This window comes from Excalfactoria chinensis, chromosome Z (assembly GCF_039878825.1).
Source record: "Excalfactoria chinensis isolate bCotChi1 chromosome Z, bCotChi1.hap2, whole genome shotgun sequence".
Taxonomy (NCBI): Eukaryota; Metazoa; Chordata; class Aves; order Galliformes; family Phasianidae; genus Excalfactoria; species Excalfactoria chinensis.
The window spans coordinates 22,273,273-22,294,755 of record NC_092857.1 but is presented as its reverse complement, the minus strand read 5'-3'; the positions used below and the strand labels follow the sequence as shown (position 1 = coordinate 22,294,755).

At 47.5% G+C, this 21,483-nt stretch overlaps 1 protein-coding gene across 2 annotated transcripts; it reads right to left on the bottom strand.

Annotated features, from left to right (window-relative positions):
* Positions 1 to 745: 745 nt before the first annotated feature.
* On the bottom strand, positions 746 to 6,735 carry OTP (orthopedia homeobox). Of its 2 annotated transcripts, XM_072360136.1 has the most exons (3): positions 6,598 to 6,735; positions 5,164 to 5,573; positions 746 to 1,286 (listed from the first exon to the last, which is right to left on the bottom strand). In XM_072360136.1, exons 1-3 carry the CDS (start codon positions 6,632 to 6,634, stop codon positions 756 to 758), a joined length of 978 nt encoding a protein of 325 aa, XP_072216237.1. In that variant the 5' UTR covers positions 6,635 to 6,735; the 3' UTR covers positions 746 to 755. The 2 variants fall into 2 exon arrangements, with proteins under 2 accessions (XP_072216237.1, XP_072216236.1); XM_072360135.1 differs by lacking the exon at positions 6,598 to 6,735 and having other exon boundaries at positions 5,164 to 5,739.
* Positions 6,736 to 21,483: the final 14,748 nt, after the last annotated feature.

Here is a 21,483-nt window from a genome sequence, read left to right as displayed (position 1 = left end):
AGCAGGAACGTAAATAAATGCATAAATAAACGTGGGGCAGATTGACAAATAAACCGTCACGAAATCAAAGGTCCGAAAAAGGGAAGTGCTCTTGCTTTTTTTTTTTTTTTTTTTTTTTTTTAACGCGCGTTTTTTTTTTTTTTTTTTTTTTTTTTTTTTTTTTTTTACTTTTACAAAAACAAAAGAAAAGATTATGTATTTTTTTTTGTTTGTTTTATCCCCTTTTCTCTCTCTTTCGTTTGTAAATGCTTTTTCGAAATGGATTTGATTTCCCTCGGGCTCTCTCCTGCCGCTCCTCGCGCCCGCTCGCCCGTGCCCCGACGGCGCTGTTTTCGTCGCGGACAGGGCGGGCGGGGGTCGCTACTCTTGAGAAATAAACCGAAACCAAAACCAAATCGCATTTCTTCGCAGGGCCGCTCGGATGGGCGGCGGGTCGCGGCGGGGGACGGGCGGGAGGCAGGGCCGGGGGTGCCCCTGGCAGCTGGAGAGAGGCGGCCGTCGGGGGGCGGGAGGGGTGAGAGGGGAGGTGGGGGGGGACGCGGGGATGGCTGAGGGGGTCTCGGCCCACAAACCAGTCCGGTGGCGTCTGATTTCAGATCCTGAGTCGACTCCCTGGTAAGTCAGGTGGGGGCAGGTGGGGGCCCGCCGGGGCGGGGGCCGGGGCGGGGGCGGTGGGCACTGGGGTCGGGGGTGGGGGCGGGCGAAGCGGGGTCGCGGGGCGAGGCGGCGGCGGCGGCGGCGCGGGGCGGCGGCCATTAGGTGAAGCTCATGGAGACTGTGTGCTCTAGTGCTTTGCGGCGGAGGGAGGCGATGCTGGTTCCCCGCCACACGTCGCTGCTGTCCGGAGAGCTGCAGAGCTGCGGCGAGCCCGTCACGTTGCTGGGGCCGGGCAGCGAGGCGGGCACCATGCCGGGGAAAGCGGGCTGGTAGAGGTGCGACTGCAGCCCGGCGCCGTTGGAGCCCGCCAGGCTGTTGGAAAGCCCCATGGAGTTGGGCGGCGGCCCGGCCGCCAGGCTGCACTGGGACAGGGACTGCGCCATGGCCTGCTGCCTGCCCAGCGCCGGCGGCAGCGGCAGCTGCGACACCCCGGGCATGGCGGCGGCGGCCCAGCGCGTGTCGTTGGCGTGGAAGGAGCAGAGGCTGTCGCCCATGGCGGCGGCGGCGGCGGCGGCGGCCGAAGGGAACTGCGGCAGCCCCGGTGTCGGCAGCAGCGTGCCCGGGGCGCGGAAGACGTTGGTCGTCTTCTTGCGCTTCTTCCACTTGGCCCGACGGTTCTGGAACCACACCTGGGGGCCGCAGCGACAGACTCCGTTAGCGACACCCTCCCCGTCCTGCCCGCCCCGACCCTCATCACCCCGCCTCTCCCCCCCCCGTCGGGCGCTCCCGGCCCGGCGCTAGGGGGCGCGGCGGGAGGGGCCCGCGGGGCGCGCTGCGGTCCGGAGCGGCCCCCGCCCGCTCGCTCTCCCGTGCCTCCTCCGGCCTCACGCACTGCTACGGCCCCACGAGCCGCGGTGCGAGCGCTGCGTGAACTGCGGCAACTTCTGGCAACGAGAGGGTCCGCGTGTCCGCCCTGGGACGGAGCTGCCCACGGCCCCCTCGCTCGGGAGGAAGGTGAGGCGCGGGGAGACGCGCCCATCCCCGTTCTCCTCCCTCTCAGAAAGGAGAAAATAATAAAGCCAAAATGCCGAACGAAATATGCCACGGGGCAGAGCTCTGTGCCCTCTGGGGAGCAGAGCGGCGGAGCCGAGCGCTGAGCAAAGCTCCGGGGCAGCCCCGCCAGCGGCGAAGCCTGGCCCAGTCTCACTCCCGCTATTCTTCCTTTCCTTCTTTCTTTCTTCCTTTCTTTCTTTTTTCATTCTTTTTTTTTTTTTTTTTTTTTTTTTTTCCTTTTGTTTTCCTTTTAACAGAAGGGTGGTTTTGGTATAAGCGGGGGTTTGCCCGGCGAAAGGGCGCTGCGCCGCTCACGACAGCACCGTCATGTTTGCTAGGGGTAAAGAGCAACCAGCCTGAAACGGGGCTGAGCGCTGCCGCCCCCCGGCAGCCGGAGTTTGCCGTTCAGTCCTGTGTATACCTGCACGGAGAAACACCGGCGCCCATTAACGGGGGCGAGCAACTGTAAAGGAACTAAATGTTATAGGAATAATCGAAAAACCGAGTTCAATTATGTTTTAGGGTTAATAGTTAAATTGCGGCTACAAAGTCTTTTATGTTTCATGGTTTACTGGTGTCGTAAAGAATCTCCATCAGGTCTGATGGCCGCAGCTCATAGCTGCACCCCATATGCTTTTAAAATGTGAATGTTTCCAATTGAAAACTGGTGCATGACAGATGAGAACGCAGAGAAAACCTGGGGGAGATTTTGAAAATGCACACATGGCACTGGAGAAATATATTACCCGTGAGCACCGGGCAACTTCGGACTCCTTTTAAAATGCAGCTAGCACCTGAAAATTATTAATACAACAGTGAGAATCTAATGGAGGTTGGAATCTAAAAATCTGCCTTGATGATATCTGCTGTTACAGTAATATAGACATACTGTAAATGTATTTCAAAATATATAGCCCATTTAATTTCCCAGCTATAAATGGGTTAGAAATAGAGAATATCACTTTTTTTTAGTCTTTTTTCTTTCTTTTTTCTTTTTTTCCCCCTTTCTCTTCCTTTTATCTTTTCTTTTTTTTTTCCTTTTTTTTTCTTTTTCTTTTTTCTTTTTTTTATTTTTCTTTTTTTCTTTTCTTTCTTCCTATTTTCTTTTCTTTTTTTTTTTTTCTTTTTTTTTTTTTCTTTTTTTTCAGAAGCCAGAGCTTTATGAAGATCTCATTGGAATCCAGCGGATGATTAATGTGAAGATTTGGTAGGAAATCTGGAGAGCTGTATTAAAGCTCAGATCTCAGGTTCATTTCGATCAGCCAGCCGTGAACTCTGGGCCGAATTCATTACACTTTAATAGTGCTGGGAGAGGGAGAAAATGCAATTTCTCATTCCATTAGAAAACTAGAAAATACTCTCAGCTTGTCCCCTATTAAGATGTGGCAGGTGACGGGACCATTGTGGGGGACACGGTCAATGGAATTACAGCACATTATTTTTGTTCATATAAAATATTGAAAGGCAAGCCTGACTGTGCAGAAGTTATTTCACTGATTTGGTTTTTATGTAAATAAAATATTGAAAGTTAATTAATCCGTGCTAGAGACTAATGATTATGCTTATTATATTGCATTTGATCGCGTAATTTGCATGATTCTCGCATTGCTGCTTAATAAGCCATTCCAGGTTATAAATAATTCTGAAATTGGTTTCTAATAATGGCATGCTATAAAAAGAATGGTTTTATTACACCAGCCTGAAAAGCAGAGCAATATCAGACGTGGAATTGGACTCTCGTTTAAGCACCAGCCGCTCTAATAATTATTTAAATGTATCATATACATTAAATACAGATCTAGGACGAGGGAAGAGGTAATTTATCCTGGCATCCAAAACCCTTAAAAACATATACAGCCGCTATAAATTAACTATTTATATCACTTCTTAATCAATGCGGAGCCCTCGCGCTGCAAGGAACGTGTGGGCAATCTGTTAACTATAAAGAAAACTATAAAGTACTTGTATAAGAACATAAACCAATTACTATTTAATTTAAATTTGGTCAAGGAGCGGTGGTACAGCAGATTGTGAAGTAAATACATTTTACATAAATTATTTTGCACTAGATTACATAATGTTAATCATTTTGAAGTGTTAATTAAGAAGGTTGTGTTGATCTGATTACTTTTTAAACTACAGAACATTATTGTAAAAAATATTTAAATTGCCACCCTATTAAACTGTTTTTATCAGCAGCCTCGAGCTATTATCATTGGTTTAAGATTATGCTGAGGCCATTAAAACACTTTGTCTTTCTTTCTACGGATTTCTTTGATGTGCTGTTAGAAAATAACTATTTCCATTTTATATTTTACTTCATTTACCACACTCCTAATATTGAAATTGGTATCATTAACCTTTGGGAAACCCAATAAAGTTTAATAGACCTCGTTTTCTTTTTTCATAGAGTCAGTTGTCCAATTATATTTTATTTGTGAATCTAATTTCTTTCTTAATTTAAACTAATTATAGTCCTGCGTAGGCTCAGTCAAATTGTTTTACTTTCTAGAAGCAGACTCTCATTTTCTGTCACATTCGGGACCGGGGACGGTTTCTGTTGGGGGGTTTCTGCTGCGTGCCTTTATTTGGCAGAGGGGCCAGGGCTTGCCGACGGGAATTTTGAGAGCCAGAGTTCCCAGAGCGCTGCCCTGAACGGAGAGAGCGCATCCCACCGTGAGCGCTCCTCTCCTGAACTGCGCCCACGGCGGGCGTTAAAGCAGCCCCGGCCACGGAGCGCACGCCGAGCGGTCCGGCAGAGATCCATCTCTCACTGCTTCGAGCTCCTCTCGTTTGCTTTCAGTGGTTTCTTAGGTGCCTACGTGCACAGGTTTGTCTCTCTGTGTGCGTATCTGCGCGTACTTAAGGCGACTGAGAAATCTCTCCCTGAGTGTCGAAGTTACTCGCTCCTCCTGCCGAATCCGACATTCTAATCGAGGAAACACCTATTTTGGATACCTCTGCGCTCATCAAAAGTGCCCTTTAGCAAACGGCTTTCTCCCCTCACTCTGCGCCCTCCTTTCAGCACCGCGAACAGCTGCCCCGGCGGCGGAGAGGGAGAGGGGGATGCGGGGACGGCCTCGCCGACCCGGGGCGATTCCTCTGAGCTCGGACCCTTTGCCACGCTGGGGCTACCCCCGCTCGGGCTGTGGCTCCTGCGTCCTCCTTTGAGCTCCAGGAGCCCACACGTGGGCCGCGGGCAGGAGTCGCTCTGCCCTCGTCCCGCTCGGGATAACCGCGGCGCGAGCGTGTAAGGGACAAGGGGACGGCCCTCGGCGCGCCGTCTCCGCCACCCTCCTGCGGTGACAGCGGAAAGGGGCGGGGAGTGAGAGGGTCCGGCTTAGAGCTCTCTGCCCGACCTGCTGCGCTCAGGGGTAGTTTCCCCGGCTGAGGTTTCGGGACGCCAACCCCCCCCGGCCGCACCCTCGAGCCCGGCACCAGCCCAGGCTTAGCCCGCGGCCCCGGGAAAGGGTCTGACCGGAGCTGGCGCTGCGCGGGGACGGCCGCACGTACCTGCACTCGGGACTCGGTAAGGCCGATACGCAAGGCCAGCTCCTCCCGCATGAAGATGTCCGGGTAGTGGGTCTTGGCGAAGCTCCTCTCCAGCTCGTTGAGCTGCGCCGGCGTGAAGCGGGTGCGGTGTCGCTTCTGCTTCTGCTGGCCCTGCTGCTGTCCCGCCTGGCTGGGGTTCTGGCCGCCCTGCTGGCCTTGCTGCTTGTCGGCGTCTTTGGCGCTGACGGCCAAGGAGCTGGGATTGGATCCCACCGTGGTGATGTCCTCCCCCGGCAACAGGGTGGTCCCTTCCACCGTGTCCGAGTTGGGGGCCATGTCTCCCGGGTGTCCCCCCGGATCCGAGCCCCCTACGCCCAGCCGGCACTTCACCGCCTCCCGGTGTCCCAGCAGCTCGGCCGCATCTTTCATCCCTGCGAAAGCAACGTAGCCGCGGTCACTGCCCTGCAGCCGAAAGAGCGGCCCCCGCCTCAGCCCAGCTCGCATCCATCGGAGAGGCAAGGAGCAACCGGCCTCACCTGCCCCTCCTCCCGCGGCCCGCGCAGCGCAGAGCCCCCGGCCCGCGACAGCTCGAGGAGGGGAGAGAAAACTTTACGGAGAGCCGCTCCTCTCCCCGCTTAAATAACAGCTTCCCGCCGGGCCTCCCCTAACGCGGTGAAGGGAGGGGAGCGGGGCGAGGGGGAGGGGGGCAAGTTTTGCAGGGCTCTGCTCGGGGTTTTCCCAGCTGATAAAAGAAAGAAAGAGGCAGAGAGAAAAGAGAGAGAGAGATGAGGCTGCGGCTGCCCCGCTGCCGGGAGCGTTACCGACCGAGGAGCCTGGAGGGGGCCGCCGAGCAGCGTTCCCCTCTCCTCACTCTTCTCCTCCGAAACAACGTACGGATGAAGAGCCACAAAGAGGTGGATAAAGAAATTTGTTTTTGTTTTTGTTTTTTTGTTTGTTTGTTTGATTTTTTTTCTTTGTTTTGGTTTGGTTTGTTTTTTTGTTGTTTTTTTGTTTTTTTGGTTTTTTTTTAGGGAAGGAAGTCGAGAAGAACGCGAGCAGGCAAGCAGGAAAAGGCCACCCCATACGCCTTCGTAAATACCATCGAGCTCTTCTACCCTAAAATAATAATACTCATCATAATCGTAATAACGCACAGGTATGTGTATAAAAACAAGGAAAAGGAGATTAAATGATCCGCAACTCACTGTGGATCTGCACACTCCTTAGGTCTCCTTCTCTGTTTCCCTCTATTATTATTATTATTATTATTATTTTAGGACGATGTTAAATCAAATTAAACTTTAATACAGTACAATTACTTTTAAAGGAATTAGCCCATTTAGATCGCATTAAGGTAAAATAAGGAACAAATTGTCAATTTCCTGCCCCGGCTTCCGCCCCACTCGCCGCCGCCGGTGCAGCCGCCGCGGGGCGGGGGAGCGCCGGGGAACTCACCGAGACGGGCGTCCAGGAGGTCGGCGTGAGACAGCATCGCGCACCGCTCCAGGGCGAAGGCTGTTCCCCCCCAAATTTTAGCGGCCTTAAGTTATTTAAAATAGATATAAGATATAAGATATAGATATATATAGATCGCCTAAATGAAAGAAAATTCGGTGTGTGGTTAAAAAGGGGGTCTCTTGCATTATAATGTCCTTTAGAGAGACGGGGAGGTGCTTAACACTTCAATGAACCCGTGAGCAGCTCGGCGCGGGGACCAATCAGGAGGGCAGCCTGCAAATGTCAGCGCCCGGAGCGCCCCGCTCCGCCCGCCCGCCGCCCGCCCGCCGCCGCCCCGGCCTCCCGCCGCCGGCCCGCGCCGCGCCGCCGCTCCCTTCCCCGCTCCGCTCGCCTCCGCGCCCGCCCTCCCCCTCTCCCCTTTTCCCTTCTCCTCCAAGCGCGCAGTGGCCGCCCCTCTCCCAGCTCCGGGTCACCCGTCATTTATCGGGTTTTACGATCATTCCTTTTCTCCCTCTTTTTATTTTCAGTGCCTTCTCGGAGCGCGCCCTCTGCCCCGAACAGTTCTGGCTCCCCGGGGGCGGCTCCGAGTCCCCCGCCACACCGGGGGTGTTGCGAACGGCTGCGCGCTGGCGGCCGTGAGGCGCGGGCCGTGCAGCGCTGCCCCTCTCGTCCTGGGGGCGGCGGCGGGGCCGACGGCTGCGGCGGGGTGGGGGGACGGCGGGACGGCGGCTCTCAGGCGGCCCCGGCGGGAGTGGAAGTCCCTCCAGTGTCCCCCGCGCGGCCCGGGCGCGGTGTCCCCGCCAGCGCCTTCCCTTCGAGCTCGGCTCGCGTAGCACCGCATGCCCCCGTAAAAGGGAGCGAGCAGCGCGTCCCTCCCGGCAGGGTGCGGGAGCCCCCGAGCCCGGATTTCGCCATTAAAGTTTCCAAGTTGGGCTCGCCTGCAAACTCAATTTAAAGCAGTAAATAAAGTTAAATGCTTTTTATTTTCCTCTTGAATATGTTAAACTACTTGAACAATTTAAAGTGCTTTGCACAAGTGAAGCGAACCATTTCTAATGTTCTGATTTTTCAAAGCCAGCCAACAACAAAGTTTAGATTAGTAATATATTTCTAACCAGAGTAATTTTCAAGATCATTAGGCATTTATGTAATTAGTGCCAAATCTATAAGCTTTTATTACGATTATTAGAGTAAAATCAGTATAAATTTGTACTAATTTACTACTGTTTAGACTTGGCTGTCAAGCCAAGAGGTTCTTATTGTAAATGATAACTGAGGAAATTAAGTGCAAAATTCTGTACCATTTCTGATCCGCTCCTAAACAATCCGTTTCAATTGTATTTGTAGCAGAACATAATGCCCTTTTAAAGTTATTTGACTTGTATTTTTATTTGCAAAACAAGAAAAATACCCTTTACCCAGGCGCAATGAAAACTGATATTTACTACTTCCAAGTTGATTAACATTGATTTTTAATTCAGAAGTGATGCAATTAAGATTATTCATTTAGTGTAAATAAAGCTTCCACCAAAAAGGGAGCCCGTTGAAGTCTGTGTTAAATAATATAGCGCCAATGGCCTTTTTTTCCTCCGTCCGATTGACTTACACAAAACATTGTAAATACAGCTCGCGAACAGATGCAAGAGTGGTTTTGTTTGCGGCTCAGATGTGCGGGGTTTCGGCAGCGACTGAACGAGGAGACAAAGGAACCGGCCGACCGATCTCTAGGGCAGTTTTGCTGCCTTTTTTTTTTTTTTTTTTTTTTTTTTTTTCCCTCCCCTCCCTCCCCTCCCCGCTCAAATCTTTGGCTACATTGATTCAATTCAGCTTTCGAGATGTCGGGCTGTTGCAATGAACCTGAGTGCCCGGGAACGGCAGCTGAGAGCAGGGGGAGAGACCCAGAGCCGGGCCACAATTTAGCTGGAGAGACACAGAGAGAAAGAGATAGAGGTGGGGTGGGAGTTTCGGGATTTTTTGTTTTATTTTATTTTATTTCTTTTTTTTCTTTTTTTCTTTTTTTTTTTTTTTTTCTTGTTTGTGTGTGTGTTGGGGGGGAAGGGGGTGGAAGGGGGGTTGAGTGGGGGTTGGAGGAGATATCTTATTTCTTCGGCTATTTATTATTATTATTATTTGAAAATCACAGTTTCTTGTGCAGCTCCAACGGAGAAGGGAATGCTCGGGCCCTGAACGTTCCCGAGAGCCGCCCGCGGCCGCTGCCGTGCGCCGAGAGCCGCGGAGTGGAGCCCCCAAAGGCGCAGCCGGAGTGGTGCGGGGCCGGGCTGGGTGCCGCCGGCGGGGAGAAGGGCGGCGGGCGGTGCCGGTGCCGGGGCGAGCGGCCTTTTCGCTACCGCTGCGACTCTGGCCTTGCCCGAGCACAGGCGCAGCGGCTCCGGGCCGGAGTTAGCGAGGGGTCCGGGGACCGCCGGGGACTCGGGCTGACCGCAGCTACGGGGGAAAGTGCCCGGGTGGTGCGGGTACGGGCTCCGCTTCTGCGGAGCTTCTCGCGGGCAGCAGCGCGGCTGTACGTGTGTATCTGTGCCGTGTTGTTGTGTTTTTCAGGTCGATAAATAAATGTGTAATAGTTAATGTGCAGACACATCAGAGTAATAACAATGGGATGAAATCAAAGGATTATCAATCTCTGTTAGTAACTGCTGAATAACAATGTTGCAGTGTGATTGATAGCGCGCTTCATTTTATGACTTTTCTATTGCTCTTGATTTTTATAGCAGTATAAACAAACTAAATCATTTCTTCCAAGACTTCAGAGCGCAATCGTCTTAGGGGAAGGGGGGAAATCAGAGAAGGAAGTCCGCGGGAGGGAAAAGGGAGAGCGGGGCTGACGCTTAAGCGTGTCAGAGAAAAAAAAAAAAGACAATGGGGTATATGTAAAAATCTCTAATCACATTCCGCTTCCGCACACTCTTGTTTTGTCAAGTGCCTGAATTCACCTGGGCAGCGCTGGAGATGTATTTACAAGGATTTTATTTCCCGTCATCTTTCCATTTTCCCAGCGTAGCCAGAAAACTGCCAGTCAAGTCCATTCCCTGTTATAATTTACGGTATTCCCCACATGATCGTAGGAACTGAAGTTCTTAACAAGGAAAAGCTTTAGCGCAATGGCCCAAAATCTTCAGAGTGACAAGAGTGTCTTCAGAAATCACTTCAGAGCAAAGTAAAAGGATTTTCTATGACGGATCCAGTGATTTTTCCTCAATAAATAGGTTTTAGATTGTTACACACACGTAGAACTGGAACAAAGGGAACTACCAGAAAATATATTGGTTGCCCCTAATAAAATTTATTTAGACAGTTTACTTCTCATAAAAAATAGAGATTGAATTTCGTACAGGAGCGCCTGCCAAGGGGCTTGGCACCGGGAGATCGTCTCCCCCCCTCGCCTTCCCTCTCTTCCCCTTCAGCCGGGCCCGATGCGGGCTCCGGGCCGGGGCTGCCGCTCCCCGCCTCCCCGCGGGCCTCCGACCGCCTGCGGAAGGGCTGCGGGCCGGGGCGTGCCGCCGCCACTGCGACGTAACCCCAATTCTCAGGCGCTGTGACCCCGGGAAAAAAGGGGAGAGAACTTTCCGGCCCCCGGCGCTCTCCCCCTCCCCTCGCAGCTAAACTCAAGCCCTGATTGAATGAGGCTGTAATATAAACAAGTGTATTTAACCAATTCTGCTCTGATTTAGGAACAGAACCTTCTTTTGGCAGAATAATTATATTTGGAGCAAGAAACACGGTAAAATAAGGTTAAACTGCTAAAGTCAGCGGGGTGGCTTGGCGTAAATGGCTGATCGGTTTTGTAATTTGATATTTTATTTATGTATTTATTGAGCATCCATCCAGTTAAGGGGGCTGCTGTATGCAGAGCGGTGTAATTGCTTTTTACACTTAGCACACGCTCCTGGCGTTTATCGGATGTAACTTTGGGCTGCCTGGCTTCTCCGCGCTGCTTTTTTGGTATCTCCAGACGGCAGTGCTGAAATATCGGATATTGTTATTCACATTCCCGCTCCTCAGTGCTGCATTGTAACATTGTTCGCTTTAATGAGAGGCGCCTCCCTCAATAATTAACGACCTCACATTTCCCTATTTTCTTGCCTGATGAAAAGAATCAATTTTAATTCATCGTAAATTACGGCTATGCTTTTGAGTGTTATTTGCTTATAGAAAACAAATCAAGTGACTTAGGCTCCTGTTTACTTTTTCACATCGGCACAGCCTAACACAGATGACAAATCAAACCATATCCTTTCGTTAGGCGTGATTTGGAGTTAAGAAATGGAAAAACATAAACACGTGTTTTTATTTCAATAAACCCCCTCGAAAAAATGACTTATTTGGAAATGAAGGACAAGGCTGCCAGCAGCTACAGATCCCGATTTATTCATTCTAGTCAGAGCTAAATATGATGATCATCGCTGCTTTACGACATTAGGCTGCATGCAGCATTTTGTAGCTGTAATAAATATACTTCTTTGATAGCAACTTTATGAAGTTTAAACATATCCGAGGCAAGAACGATCGCAGCTGATAAGAAACGCAGCCGTCAGACGTTCCGAAAATAGCCTTTCCGAGCACGGCACGGAGAGCTCGAGCCTCCTGTCATCCTCCCTCAAACACGTTTAAGAGCATCGTTTTCCTCTTATTTGCTTATTTATCTGAATATCTGTATCTCACTCCGGCTAAGTCAAAGGCGGCATCTCCGATTGTCTCCTCGCTGGCAGGCTGCGGGGAAGCGCTCGACAGCGGAGCGGGTGCTTTAGATTGAAAGGATGGCTTCTATCAATTAATTTTCATCACAACTATGACAGCCAGTCTTTTATGGGGAAAAAGCTATTTTAATACAACGTATGCCTGACACCCCCGCACCCGACCTCCTGCGTGCAAATGCAAACTCTGTACACACGAAAGTCACCTCCTTCTCTCCCCCAGCTTTGTGCCTCTGTGTTTATGTGTGGTCTTGTGCCTTATTAATGTAAGTTCAGAAACTTGGAAATGCCGAGCACCCGTACAACGCTCCGCGTTGTTCTGCGTTATTTAGTCAGGCAGGAATTATCAGGGTTACTCGAAGCAAAGAGATGACCATTACGAACCATGTTTAAGATACGCGCCTGTCTGGGGAAACAGAACAGTTCTGGGAAGAGTATTCCTACTGGCGTTTGAAGAATTTATTTAACAAGCCAGCGCATTTCTTCCTTTTTAATGCGAAATTTCCCCGGGTGGCCAGAAAAACGAGCCGCCAGGCACGGCAATGGCACGACGTACATCGCAGACTGACGCGGGGGGATTTAACTTTCTCCTTTATTAACACCGCAGCTTTAATCTCTTCAATTACATAGGTGGTATATAGTAATAAGAAACATACATATTTTGTTTGTATGTGTTAAGTTCGCTGCTTTTCTGATTTCTATTTACTCAAGATAAATAATCATATATCAGTTATTCAGTTAGGTGACAAGTCTAGTAATTGGAATAAAAAGAAAACATCTCATCCTTATCTCTTCCTATAACTAGATATAGCGCTAATAAGACTGCATCAATCTTATCTGGCAAATAAATAAAATAGACAAACAAACAAATTCGCCTCCAACAAGTTAATGTGGTGTATCTGAGTGGAAAGTAGATATTTTCACGCATTCTGGAGATGAGGAGTGACTTTTAATAAAATCACAAGAAAAACAAATGTAATTCTGTAAGCAATTTCAGAGCTCAGCCATCTCTCCCGCGCGCCGTTACTTAGCATTCTCCGCCCGTCCTAACCTTTTCTTTTAAAAACCAGTTAGTTCCAGAAATATGACTGTCACTCAATCTGGGACCTTTCGATCCACCTTCCTTTATTATTTTGGGGGCAATTCTAGAGGTAATATGGCTTATTTTACAAGGATGATTTTTGTTGACTTTTTTTTTTTTTTTTTTTTTTTTTTCTTCTTCTCCCCCCCCCCCCCCCCCGCCCTTCTTTATCCCTCTTGCCCGACTGCGGCTAATTCGGGGCGTCTATATTCACTCAATTAGAGAAATCTAAAGAGAAAATCGATCTTCCATCTGCAGAAATGCCAGCTTAACAAATTAGATTCTTGTTTCGTGCAGGTGATTTGGTGACAGTCGGGGAATTAGAAGTAATAAGTTGTTGTGTTGGAGACCACCTCCCCGGCCCCGGCCCTCCGCCCTGCCCCCGGCCGGGCCCCGCCGGGGAGCGCCGCGCCCGCTCCCGCCTCGGGCGCCTCCTCCTCGGGCCGGGCCGGCGAACAGCCACCGCCACCGCATCTCCCGCCGTAATTAGTGCTGCTGCCCTCCATGTGGGCTCGATTAAACCGTGATTTAGCCGAAAGAAATATAATTATGGCTGCAAATAAAATAATCAGCATTGAAGAGCGATTTCCTTAATGAGATGGAGCGGTTGCACGTCACGGAGTAAAGGGGTCTCATTAAGAGGTGGTAATGAGGCTTGGGTGAATATTGGGAGTTGCACAAAATATCCGCAACCGGTGAAGATCCCAGAGCCGAGCTCCCGCTCCCGGGGAAGGTCGGAGCCCGCTGCCGTCCGGCCCGCAGACCCAACCCCGCTGCCCCCGCCGGATGCCGGTAGCCCCAGTGCCCGAGGCGCCTGGAGAGAGGGATTTTGATTGTTGTTGGTTTCTTAAAAGCCGCTAGGACGGCTGTTTTTAACGAGAGGAGCAGGAACGCTCAGTGGCTCCCTCCTCCTGTGTGCCCACTGCCCGCCGGGCTCCTTGGCTGCTACTATTGCTCCGTTTGGGTGATGTCCCCAGCCGGGCAGCCACGGGAAACCAAGCCGGAACCCTCCATGAGGCAGGAAAGAGCAGCTGTGAGGGCGTGAGGCTATTCCCTCCTGGGCCACAAAGAGGAGAAGGCTGCTTAGATCCAAAATGGCAGATGAGGAAGAAGCAAAGCCACGAGCTCACTGATGAGTGTCAGGGAGGCTCTCACCAGACGAGGCTGCAAAGAAGTCCACCCAGCAGCCATCTGCTGCATGTGCACTGGGGCCTCGTGCTGAGTGATGGTGGCCAGGGAGGGATGGATAGGCAGCCAGGCCTGGGGCTGTTGGAGTTCTGAGGGGCCAGGGGGAGGAAAGGCCTGGAGTGAAGCACCACAGAGCCCAGGGCAGTGTGAGAGGGCATTGCCATTGCCCAGGTCAGTGAGGGGCTGTGCAGTGCTGTCCAACACTGAGGAGACTGCTTCACCATCACTGAAAGGCAAGGCCCATCGGTGAGCAGAGTGCTATATTTACATAAAATAAAAGGGAAGCAAATGGGGTAATAGGCTGTCTAACGCTCCCTGGGGAAATTACATGCTGGCTCTGCTGTGTGATAGAGGGATAAATGTTGTTTTGCGTTCATGTCCCCTGCCCCCCCACCAAGCTTTTTGTGTGTGTGTGTGTTTTAATAGTGTAAAATTGGGCACATCTTGGTGATTTTTTGAACTAATCAAGAAAAACGGCTTGCATATGAAATGCTGAAATAAAATAAAGGGCAGGGTATTTTTCTTTCTTTGCTTGTGTTCTCAGTAACTTAAAGAAGAGACTTCATTCTTATTGTCAGCAGGAATGCTTCTCCCCTCAGCCCAACACCTGCACCACCTGGTAAAGGTCAGGCCTCGTGATGAGGAAAAGGTCTGTGTGACATTAGCACAAAATCAAGGAACACTACATTGGCAGCAGAGAGCTGGGAACCGTGAGACCAGTGGATCCCCTCAACGGGAGGCACCATCCAATGCTCTGACCCCAGTGCAATGTGTTTTCCTGAGGGTGGTCTCTGTGCATGCAGTGTCTGTGTGTATGTGTTGAGGGGTTTTGTAGTGTTAAGATATTTGCAACGTTATTTATTTACAGAAGCACTCATTGCAAATGGTCACATTTGTCTCCTATTTTGCCTACTTTCTAATATGATGGAGACATGCAGGACTGGCTGGGGTATCTCATCGGTAGTAATTTTGTATATGTCCACAATGCTTGCTGGAGCTTGTTAGAAGTAAGCCCCGGAAATAACAACTCTTAAAACTGTCATGTTTTATCATTTGTTTGTTGCTTATTTTTAAATGGTGGCCTTCTAGGAAAAGAAAGAAACAACTCACATTTTTTGGTGCTGGTTCTGATAGGAGGAACTGTACATCATGTTTAGCAAAAAAACAAGGTGTCCCAGAAGACTCTGCTGCTGGCTGACTGGAGAGAGATAAGATACTTTTGTCAGAAGAATGCTTTCTGATAGGGTTTCATGGTCAAACCTCCCACTGTTGTTTTTTTGACCCGCATGCCATGTTATGAGCAGCTTCAAACTTTTGCCTGTGGACCTCTCTCTTCCTGATCCATGTGGCCAGTGGGTAAGTTTTGGGTTGTGCGTGGTTGACAATGTTTGAATCAGTGTTGTCAAACAGGAAGCATTTCTGCTCCCTGAAACACAATAATGAAGGTAGGACTCTTTTCCTGTATTCCAGGTCTCTCACAGAATCACACAGATCTTAATATACATTGTGTTTATTTTTTTCACATTCAAATCCAGCTGTCCCTCTGAGCTGAAAGCACAAGTCTGTTCTGTAGCAGATGCTTGCTGTAAGCAGGTTGACTTAAGGGAAGCTGAGACGCAACACTCAGGGTTTTGTTTGCTCTACTGCTATAGAAGATACGGTACTGAAAGTCATCTTTTTCTTTATGCTGCAGAGGAGGAGAAGGTGTCAGATTTTCCGATGGCAGAATATGCTTTGTGTATTGGCAAAATGTTCGGGCATGAGGTCTGGAGGATGTACAGAAGAAGTATTTCATCTAACTTCAGAGCAGTGGCCAAGCAGTAAGTTGGTAGAGCCCCAGGACTTCCTTTGTTTCCCACGTTATAGGAGTGCTTGTGATTGTAGCCAGCCAGATTGCAGGTGCCTGGTGGAGATGTGCTGGGGAAACTGCACTCATCTCATTAACAGAAAGAAGCTTTAATTCAACATCACAGTGGCATATCACAAGTAGTCTGTGTATGTAATAACTGGCTGACTGCTTTTACCTTCACCCAGTATAAATATGGTGTACTGTAGGTGGATTACTTCCAGCTTTGAATAGTATCATTTGCTAGGATGTGTACAATTGTGTGAAAGCACACTTGAGAGCTGGAAAAATTTAGGACCCTTAGAAGTTAAAGAATTAATGGCACTGGTGGCATCAAATAAGAGCGTATTGAATGATGATGTCAGAGTCTAGGAACTGTTGCCGTCATAACTTCTGCCCTTTGCATACTCTGATGATGGCAGGAACAAAGATGGACACTGCCACGTAGTTTTAGGCTTAATATACTGGATTTTCTTTATCAGTACTGGAAACAACGGTGGCAGTGACATTTTGTTCCTGTTCATTTCTGCTCACTGGGAGTGAGGAACTGGAGAGAAAGTAATGTATTAGGGCATCCAAACTGGGGAGGAAGCCAGAACGCAACGTGGAACTTGGCTGTTAGTAATCAGCAAATCGAGTCTTCATTTGCAGTGCTGGCCTCTCTGAATGTTAATAAAGTTCTGCTTCCTTCCTAAGTCACATTATTTACAGCTAATGAATCAGTGAGAGGTTGCAGGGGAGAGTCTAGCATGGGGATGGTGACATGCTGGGGGAGGAAACCTCCTGCAAGTGGCCTTCTTTACTTTGGATGGCTCCCAGCTGTCACTGCTCTTCTCTCCTGTGCTGTCTTCAGAGTACGCCTTCCTTGTGCTCTGCAGGGGAAGAATTAGAGAAGCAGAGATAAAATAGCCCAATACAGTCAGGATAAGTGTGTTCCTTTTTGAACTCAATGTTTGAAAACAGTAGCTAGCTCCTTGGACTGCTTGTTGAGATTCCTAGTGAGAGTAAGAACTCGAAGAAGGCTTGTCTTTATGTAAGTGTTGGTAAAACTTCTCTCATCTCAGTGTAGCTCAGGAAGTAGTTGACTGGTGGGTGAATGTTCTATCTTGTGACAATTTGTTAAGGTCTTTATCCTGATTTGCAAACCGTGCTGTTCTTTGTGATCATCTAGCCACAGTGAGATTTTAAGAACAGTGTATGTGCTTTCAGGCATCTGTGACGTTTTGGAAGGTAGGGTGCTTCGCTCCTCAGCTTGAGTAATGCATTTGGTGACCAGCTGTTATGTATCCAGTCTAACTACCTTCCAACCAGCTCTCCAGCTCTTATCCCTCTCCATCCTGCCCTTTCTCTCTGAACACTTCAGTCAGATTTACCAGTTGACAACCTGAGTTCTGGTGCAGAACACTTTAAAAATCAGCTACAGATTGAAATGACAGTATTCACGTGCTAATCTTGCAATGCATGTAATCTTCCTCTTGTAGGAGAATAGTTGCTTCTGTTCGGTTAACAGCACTATCTACCACTAATACAATATTCTGCATACTTAAAACAGCCCGTAATTATTAAGTTAAACTTAATCTTAAAACTATCAGTGCTTACAGGCTTAAAAGAATCAAAAAGTTCTGAATCCTACATGTTTGAGTGCAAGCTTGTGATTTAAGTATTCCTTACTTCTCCAGTCAGTTGTGATTTGTTCACTTGACAACTTTTACCAAAGTACAAAACATGAAATAATACTGACATCACATCACCACTGGGAAAAAAGGGAAAACATCTTAAAACACTTAGGAATTATTTTATACAATTGATTGCAGAGGCTAACTGATCTGCTGGAGAAGAACAAAACAAAAGTACATCACTGCTGGAAAACTATTCCTGTTCACTGTCTACCTCCTTGCCTTGCAGTGGCTCTAGCAACCAAGCAGACTTTTTCTATGTCTTTCTCATCTAAACTGTGGCCAGTATGTAAGTGTTGCTTTTGCTTAAAAAAACACATAACTTTTTTTCCCCACATTTTTCTGTTTGAGATTCATAAGGGAAAAGCAAAACTTGTGTGTAGATTGGCTATTTTAGAAAGAACTCAATAGGAAAAGTAGCACATATCTTTGCAGCTAAGCCATCTGTAAAGTGCTCTTGATCATAGGCAACTGATGATGCTGCAGTTTTTGAGCAAGGTTTTATACTTTATGGTACAAATAGAGAGTATCTGTCCAGCTCCAGCTGAGTTTTTCATTAAAATCTAATAGAAATTTTTCTGAAAGGTGCAGATGGGACTGGAATTTTCTGTTTATCCACAGGATGTTTGTAGTCTTGGCAAAACTGTCTGACCTTTTTTACCTTAACGCTTCATCTCTGTAATTTGTCTTGACCTTACCCTAGCAGTACTTCTCTTAATAAGAAGGTAGTTTAATGACCTCAGCTCAGCTCCAGACTCCTCTGAAGAGGCAAGTATTTAGGATGTGAATTCTCCCGTCTCACCTCTCTGTTACCCAGAAGAGAAATGGCTCTACCTTGGAACCCTTAGTTTAGCATTTGCCATATGATATTACACTATTTTTATTGGCACCTCTGTTCTCACATCTGTCATTCATTCTCCTAAGACCACCTTGCTTGGTTGTTTGTTTGTTTGCTTTAGCAACTATCATATAATTGCTGGAGTTCAAAGCAAAATGAGAGCATTGGTTGTCCTCCTTCTAGTTTATGATATACCTCTCAGCTCTGCCTAACTATGGAAAGAAATTGGTAGAATCTTAATGTCTTGGTTACATGTTTTCTTTAAGCCTTTGCTTGTCTTGTTCACTAGTTTGAATATACACTGAGATCATAAAATCCTTTGGACTATTGTTTTCCATTAGTTGTGTAGTCTCTTGGCACAGCAAGGACCTAACGTGATGACTCTTTAGATGATCTTTTTGTGTAAATGCTCAACAATACTAAGAAATGAACTGGGTTCACCATCACACTTCACATAGACTGGCAATGCAGCTGGTTATTTATTTTAAATTGGCTTTAACCAAATAACCCTGAGATTTATTTGCACTGATCTGATAATTGCTTTATTTGGATCAGTGGACCGGCTTCTTGTTTTTCACTAGCTCCATCTAGTGCAACGCAGGGTATGCTTGTAATGTCAGATGTCTTCAGCATGGGTTCTCCAGAGCCCATCTTGCCTAGAAATTTCCAGTTGATTCAATGCTTCTCAGAGCAAGAGGGTAGTACTCCAGAGGTAGCAAAATGATAGCTGGCACCTGGAACCTTTGAAAGCTAGTCTGTTAATGAATACAATACATGTAGTTGTATATTTTCAATATCGTTGCTTAAAATTTCAGTTTCATACATATGCTCTCTTCCAATACCTGAAAGGTGATGGCAGTGAGGGCGGGGTTGGTCTCTTCTCATTGATGACAGGTTGGGGGGGAAATGGCCTCAAGTTGCACCAGGGTAAGTTTAGGATGGATATCAGGAAAAAATAATTCACAGAAAGGGTTTTTTGAATCGCCATCCCTGGATGTGTATAAAAACCGTTTGGATGTGGTGCTCAGGGACATGATTTAGCAGAGGGTAGTTGAGTTAGGGTACTATGGTTAGGCTGTGGTTGGACTTGATGATCTTTGAGGTCTTTTCCAACCTGAGTAATTCTATGATTCTGTGATACGTTTTTTAAGGAATACAGCATTTAAGTTTACAACTTTTTTACTTGCTCAACTGTGCATGATTTTTTTTCTCTCTTTTTTTTTCCTACTGCTTAGAAGGAGCGTTCTCTCTTGTGATGGCTAGAGTTCTTACTGCAATGTTTTTTTTGAGCATCACAGCTGTGTAAGTGGTATTTGTTGCATTCGTGGAGGCGAGGTCAATCAGCAGCTATTGGCCAAGATGCAGCCTCTCGGCATCCCCTAGTTCACCATTTTTCATCAAGGACTGATGTTGTACATGCTTCTTACCCTTTTCCCTTGAGCACTGGATACTGGCTTTTGTGTCCCCTCCCCCATTTATCCCCCAGCTGAAGAGAAAGAGAATACAGCACCCTGCTGACACAGGTGATAAAATCAGGTTTCCTACATCTGGGAAAACTGCAAGAGTCAACACGTGCAGAGTGTGAGGGCTGATCTTCACCCTGAGAAAACTGCATGCCTTGCCCAGGGGGTTAGCTGCTGGCTGCTGCTGGCAGAAGAATACTTGGGAGAGAGAGACCTAGATCCTGCCTGGCAGCAGAACTTGTTCTCAGCTTCTAAAAATTCTGCATCATGCTGGATGATGGCTTTTGAATCTTACAGGTTCAGCACCAGTTCAGCTTGACACCTCGGTGACCCGGTTATAGGTATGGTGTAAACAATCCGGGAGAAGGCGAGTTCTTTTGTCGAGACATTGATTTTTACACAAAAACATAAAGTTTATCTTCTGTGTTGAAAACAGAGGATAAGTTATGAGATCGACACATCTGATAAATTACTTTGGAAGGTATCATAACAATAGAACGTGCTGTGTGGGATTTTTTATTTATTTATTTATTTATTGGTTGGGTTGATTTTTTTGTTACTTATTTATTTATTGTTAAACCCATTTCCCTGGCAATGCATAGAAACTGTAATGCAGTAGGAAGCCAAGGTTCTAAAAGCATCCAGAGGAATTTCACATTATTTTCATAAACTCGTCTACTCACTCACATCTATCTGTGTAAACTAATTACTTTTTTTAATTAGGTAGCCCTTTTGATTGCTTGTGGTGAACTGTGGTGAAATTTACCACTAATTACACTGGGGCAGGAGGAGGCTGCTGGATTGTTCGTAAGGACGAGAAAATTTTATTTCCTTTTGTTGAAATGGGGGGCAAGCAGTAATTGATACATAAATAAAGTGCTTATTTTTCCAATTTCAACCTATACAGCTTCTGTTAACCTTACTAATTGAGGCCCTTTCTCTGGGTCATTGGGTTTCCTTCCATCTGATGTAATGTCTACAGGAACTGCAAAACAATAAGGGAAACAATTTGTTGCAAGGTTAAACTTTTCCCTCCTTCTTGTTAAGGGTAATGCTTAGGTTGATTGGTTCTAGATTTTGGATCTCAATGAATTCCAGTGACATTTGGTCAAGAATGCTGGATTCTAGGTCATTTTAGCAAGTGATCAGTGAAGATCAGCTGCTGGTTTTTTTGGGATTCATCCCCCCCTTCCATTCCCAAGGTTACATAACATCTAGAAAGCTAGTATTGCTGGAGCTGTACATCCCTTGTGCTATGTTCTCTGTAGCCCAAGGCCTTTGGATTTATCACAAGGCACATGTTGTAAATGGTAATGCACTGTGGATGAGACTGTACACTGGAGGGAACTCAGTAAGTGCATCTTCTTTGTATTTTCTAACTTCCATAAAGAGCCAGTGTTGTCCTGTATCCTTATGAACAGTCTATGTGGTTAAGGCAGGTAGGCCATCAATAGCACATGAAACTTGCCTTTTTTTTTACATCTCTGTGTGGATGGATGAGCTTTAGGGACGAGTTCTGCTCAGGGAAAGACTTGCTACAATCCCCTGCTAGATGGCTTTCCTGTGGGTAAGTTTCAGGTAGGGCAAGCTATACCTGCATGATTTGTAACAGAGCTGTCTGGCCCAGCATCTCAGCTCTGTGTCAAGAGTTATGTTTTCTCAGGGGTGAGGAACCATGCTAAATTTCTTCTGCATTTTTGGGGTGTCGTTTCTAAAGCATAACCAAAATCTGACACAGCATCATGGAAGTGCTTGTAGTACGATGTGATCCACAAGCATTACAGTTGCCCTTGGATTAAGTGTCATTGCACTAACTGGCTTGACTCTGCAGTTAGTCTCCTTTTCCTACTGCAAGGCATTTAGCAGAGCTTCTAAATGTGACTTGCTGTACCACCACTATCCTTTTTGAGGATTTAAATAGAAATACATACATACAGTGAACTCATCCCTGGAGATGACTGTCCTTCTATATGGCTACAGGATAAGCGATGGAGGCTTATTTGGATGAAGGTTTACTTAAATCTTGGATCTGATGCACTCTTCGACTTAAATTGTTTTGACAGGTAAATCTCCTTTTAA

Coding starts and splice junctions, on each gene's coding strand:
- OTP (XM_072360135.1), bottom strand. CDS start 5,646: ATGCGAGCTGGGCTGAGGCGGGGGCCGCTCTTTCGGCTGCAGGGCAGT. Junction 1,287..5,163: donor TTACCGAGTCCCGAGTGCAG/GTACGTGCGGCC, acceptor TGCGGCCCCCAG/GTGTGGTTCCAGAACCGTCG.